This window comes from Corvus brachyrhynchos, unplaced genomic scaffold (assembly GCF_000691975.1).
Source record: "Corvus brachyrhynchos isolate BGI_N302 unplaced genomic scaffold, ASM69197v1 scaffold61, whole genome shotgun sequence".
Lineage (NCBI taxonomy): Eukaryota > Metazoa > Chordata > Aves > Passeriformes > Corvidae > Corvus > Corvus brachyrhynchos.
Window position 1 is genome coordinate 5,604,408 of NW_008236478.1, and position 5,513 is coordinate 5,609,920.

At 38.1% G+C, this 5,513-nt stretch overlaps 1 protein-coding gene and 1 long non-coding RNA gene across 3 annotated transcripts in view; one reads left to right on the forward strand and one right to left on the reverse strand.

Annotated features, from left to right (window-relative positions):
• LOC103624521 overlaps window positions 1–113 on the reverse strand; it is a 22,161-nt gene extending 22,048 nt beyond the window's left edge. Inside the window, exon 1 of the mRNA XM_017725864.1 lies at window positions 14–113. Within this exon, the coding sequence (XP_017581353.1) occupies window positions 14–113 (100 nt within the window). The remainder of the gene's footprint in view (window positions 1–13) is intronic.
• An 860-nt stretch (window positions 114–973) lies between these two features.
• Window positions 974–3,497, forward strand: LOC108444643. Of its 2 annotated transcripts, none has more exons than XR_001859273.1 (3): window positions 974–1,648; window positions 2,151–2,320; window positions 2,806–3,497. It is a non-coding gene; the product is annotated as an uncharacterized LOC108444643 (long non-coding RNA). The 2 variants fall into 2 exon arrangements; XR_001859272.1 differs by having other exon boundaries at window positions 974–1,432; window positions 1,579–1,648; window positions 2,151–3,497.
• The last annotated feature ends 2,016 nt before the right edge of the window (window positions 3,498–5,513 follow it).

Below are 5,513 nucleotides of genomic sequence, written 5' to 3' on the forward strand. Positions count from 1 at the left end.
GCTCCGAGCGGACCGGACGGGACAGTCTCGGCATCCCGGGAATGGTGCGTCTCCGGGCGATGCTTTTGCCAAATTATTCTCCAGCTAGATCTTTCGAAATAGACCGGCTTCATTAGTCAAAGATGTGCAAGTGATGTAGATTTAAAAACCAGCTAATCATCTCTCTTGCTTAAGCCAATTTGTTTTAAAAGTTCTTGAAAGTTATTTTTCCCATGTACTCCTGCACACTACTCTGAGTTGGTGTCAGTGGGTGGCAGCCAGGATGGTTGTCCGTACTAGAAGCACGTTCTGAAAAGTTAAACCATGATTTACAGTAAAAGAGCTGCTGTAAAGTTGATCGCCATAATTTGTTTGTTAATACGTTTTTATATCTACTTGATACGGTATTTAACTAGCCCCGTGGAACAAGTACATTAAATATTTCAGGCATATATTTTTGACTATGTTTTTCTTTGCTCTGTTGTGTCTTATTACCTCGAAGACTTTATTCAGTCTTGTCCTTCGGTAAGTGCTTTGGTGCAGCAGTTTTGAGGTGCTGCATTTATGGTATTTACAAATCCCCTTTCCATATACTGTTTGGGATGCATTCCATATTGGATTAGTCCTCTTCGTGCTCAGTACAAAGTGATAGTTCATACCTCTTCATTTTTCCATATTTCTTTTAGTATTACTTCATTTTTTCGATTTCCTGTGTAATTATGAAACATCAGCACTTATATTTTTAATTGAATCATTCCTTGAAGTTCATTTTAATCTGAGTCTTCGGGATGTGAGTGGAAACTGAAAAGGACAAAAGACAAAATTTTGTTAATAGCAATGCTGGTATAGGTCTGTAGTAGCTTATGTTTTTGAATGTGTGGATTTGCATCACCGTAGCTGAGAGCAGAGTCCGTTTTGAAAAGAGAAAACTTGCATCAATTGTTTTGACTTGGACTTTTTACAAATAAATATTTGGGATGCTTGTGGGCAGTTTGATTATATTGATAGATTGAAGAAAGACGAAGTAATCATGGCTGAAGCCGTGCTGTAAACCAAAGATCTTGGAAAGGTAACCTTAACTTTCAGGAAAAAATTAAAACAGCCCTCTGAATCCGTGTTCTCTACTCGATGGTACAGTGTGGCACTACCCAATACTTCTGATCCATTAAGTGTTAAATATTGGTCTGAATACAGCATTTCACGGAAGCCTTCACTTTACTCTGATTTTTTTAAAGAATACAGTAATAACCGGAAGCAATGTAGATTAAAAGAAAGGCATTCTTTTCATTTCCACTGTGAGACGCGCCGGTCTGACCCGGGCACTCCCGAGCGCAGCCCTGTCCGGCACCGCCAGAGGGCGCCGGTGCCGCGGGCTCCGCGCTGGGAGCTGCCCCCGCCCCGTCCTCGCTGCCGGGGCGGGCTCGGGACCCCCCCCACTGCAACAGCCTCACGGGTGAGGAACGCCGGGCCTTTCAGCTGGGTAAAATCTGCCCTCGCTAATAAAAACGTGACAGCAGTTGGTCAAGCAGTTAGCATGTAGGAAAAAATCATATGGGGTTGATGCTTCACTGGAAGCTTGTCCTGATTTGTTTCTCCTAGTTTGCTGGAGACATTGAGGATGTTGGTAGACGACAACTAGAATGACTTGCAAATCAGAACCTGCAGGAAGGTAATACAATAAAAATACTTATTTACATATTTCCTGCTATTGTGCAGCAAAACTTAACAAGCAGTTAGGAGTGTATTAATTTTAGTTTTACGTGCTGATATTGAATAGTCCCATTGAACTTGGTGGCATTTCTCATATTTAAGGTAGAGGTTTATGAATTTATTTTTCTTGTTCTCTCAGCAGCAGTAGTACTAACTTCAGGTGGTGTGTAAGGTCTTACTGCTGAGGAGGGGTGCTTCCAAACCTCTGTAAATACCTTCCCTCCCCTAAATGAGGAACCTGTGCTGCTGTCTTGGCCATCCCCATCACCTCAGCCTCAACTTTGCACCTACCTGCAGTGTTGGTACAGCAGTATGCAAAATACAGCCTACCTAATGTTGAAACAGTACTTAAAGAAAATACCATTCACTTGTTCTGCAAATGCATTTTATTGTCTTTATTGGAGATTGAATAGTGCCTAGACAGACCTGTAATCTGACCCATTACTTTTTTTTTTTTCCAGCTTCTCTGCTGTTTACACTGTGTCATAAGACAAATAGCACTGATATTAACTGGAAAATCTGGTCTAGCATACATTATGTGCATTTGGAGTAACAGTTCTGTACCTTGCTCTATACTTAATGGTACCACTCTGACTGTAGCATCTGGTAGAACAAGTTTTCCTTAGGACGTGTAAGTATTTATTTTCCTGAGATCAGTAAGGAAACTTGTATATGTATTTAGGTGTATTATTAAACATATAGAAAATAAAGAAAAAAAGTATACAAATGGTTGCTCACTTGTATCAGTAGTTGAAGGAGGTTTCGTGGAACTTACTAGGACAACCTGATGTCCTGGTCCTGCTGGAGCTGCCTGTGACCCCATTTAAGTTTTCTCTAAGTGTATGTTCACGAACAACCTCTCTTCACAATCCCCCTGCTCTTGGAGCAAGTCAAGGATGACAGTGCCTGCTACAGCAACTGTGCTCTTTTTACCCAGGTCAGGTTAGGTACATCTACCTGCCAGGTATCCTTCCTGAAAGCTGGGACCAGTACTAAATTCAGTCTTCTGCAATTTCTAGTTGACTTTCTTCCCCTCTGCTCAGACATTCTTCATTCATCTTGTGGTGATTTGTTTCTGTTTCCTGACTAAATCTCTTCCTCTCATTTCTTCTCTAGCTCCTGGGGATTGTAAACCACATGCTGGAACACCAATTAACTGTAAATGCTACAACTATTTCATAAAAATATTTTAAAATCATAAGCACGTCTTCAGCACATCAGCATCTTCCTTAGTTAGTTTTTAAAGTGCTATCTGATGAATATCAGATATTCATTAGATATTTAGAATTTGGGTACCAAATTGATCTTAATGCTAAAATACAGTTGTCTAATTTACTCTCACTGTGAATGTCTCTGCTTTGCATGGTCCCGATGTAATAAGGTTCAGAGAAATACTATTGCTTGTAGGGGGGTTGACATCAACCCTCAAGAGTTGAAAACATAAGAGATTGTATCAATAACAGAATATGACAGAATATGATTAGCTCAGCTGATATAGATCTTACTTTAAAAATCACTTAAATTACAATTACTAGCTGATAAATTTAATTAAATATCTTTTAAGACTACTAATGTGTTAGTATCAAGTAATAGTTCAGGAAGAATTATCATGTATAGTATCAGTAATCATACATTAAATGTATGAAAATTTGGATAAATATTAGACCTTAAAATAACTGCCACCAGATGGATAAATTGTTATCACACAGAAGTGCTTTTTGTGAAATCAGTAGTAAGTCTGAATCATATAATCATAGAATCATAGAGTGGTTTGGGTTGGAAGGGACCTTAAAGGTCATCTAGTTCCAAAGCCACTGCGATGGACAGGGACATCTTCCACTAGATCAGGTTATTCAGAGCCCCATCCATCCTAGCCTTGAACACTTCCAGGAATGGGGAGTCCACAGCTCATTATTTTTGATAATCTGAAATTTGAGTATTTTTCTTCCCACTTATCTGAAAATTATCTAAAATAATTGCTGGGAAAAATCCACTGCGGGATGGAGGCACTCATACATAATGGTGCAGATCTCTTCATGACTCAGTTATGAAAATTTGGATTTGTAGCCATTAAGAAGTCATTAATACTTAAGAAACAGGGGGTATGTCTACAAAATGTAACTGTTCTTGATAGTCACTTTGAAAATAATTTAGGTGTCAAATGACTAATGCCTGAATAAAAATGGCTGATGCTTTGATAGGTATATCTTTCTGCTCTTTTGTACTGAAATGGCCCAGTGGCACTTAATTAACTGATGAAGTGTTACTGAGACTACCACAGGGAAGCCTGGGAGGTGCTCAGATGGTTTTGAAATTACACCACTCAAGATGGGCCAGTTTACATTTTTTTTACAGTTTGTAAAATGATTTGAAGTGAAAGTAGCATGCTTTGTAGTAGAAGTGCCCAAGTCCCTGACTGTACCCTTTCTGTAGTAAGCTGTGTTACAGCTACAGTAGGTGACAGCTTAAAAAAACCAGATCAAATCTGGGCTGGGTTCTGAACACCATGTCCTTATCCTGAAAGGAGACACCAAGGAATATGATATTTCCTCACAAAAAAAGAGTCCTCTTTGATCTGACAGACTGTCAATATTGACCTCTAGCTGTTTTGTTAAGTATTTTTTTGTGAATCATGTTTTCTGAAGGTTTTAGAGAATTCATTTTTTCTCCCCCATTAACTCCATATTCAAGAAAACATCCTCCTCAGGGAAATAGAAGCTCATCAGCAATTCACATGTTAAAATGCAGGTGAGTTGCTATGGCTGTGCGGTAGCACAGTGTAAATTTTGTTTGAAAGCCACATAGTTTCTATGGCCCGTTAAAATAAAGTGGAAGTTTCACTCAATTTGGAGGGGCAGAGAGGGTGACTTTTCAAATATATTAAAAATATATATATACACACACAATCTTATTGAATGGCTTTTTGTATTCTGTCAACAAATTTTGATTTAGATGTACCTTTCTTTCTAGACAAAAAAGAGAAACTATGTGCCTTGATGTCAGGCGAACTCATGTATGCTTTATCACAGGCACCTGGTGAAGGAAGTGCTTTCTTGTAGCACCTATTTCACAGCTGATAAATTCTGCTTGATGCAGGTGGTAATGAATTGTATATTTTTAAGGTTTATCAGGGTTCTCATCTCTTAGAATTTCATGTTCATATCTGTGGGAACTGTTTGTAAGTTGGTTTAGGGTTTCTTAGTGCTTCCTAGTTGTTTTTTTTAATAGCTATGATGTTAAACCAGGTAACCTCATTAATCTGTCAGAATTTGAAATGTGTTCTAAAAATTGTCTACATTATAAGAAGTTTCTGTTGCAATAAACATTTGTTCCTTTAAATGTTCTGCAATTAATGCTAGATGGTTTTATTTTAATGTGCCAAGAAATATCAATGCAGAAATAGCTACCGGAATTTGAAGGCTCAGTCACATATAAACTTATCAAATGGGCTAAAGCAGTCGACTTTGATCCCAAATATCCTAACTATTCATGTATGAGGGTATTCATAAATAATGGAATTGATTATGGTAATGTTTAGCAGATTTTAATAGCTTACATGTTTTTTAGAAGAAAATACATATTGTCTGTACTGTATTAGGAGACAGGGTAATTGTAGATACTCTTAATATTTTTCATGCAAGTTCTTTGGATTACAACTAACAGGAGCTGAGTTAAGGCTCATTATGTTTTTAAAATGTTTAATAGATAAAAACAAAGCATGGGAACAAACTTCAGTAGTTATCACAGTTATTTAAAACCCCAGAGCAGAACTGTTGCCTGAGATTAGGTCTCGTACCAGAATAGCCGAACAGAGGAAGCTGTAT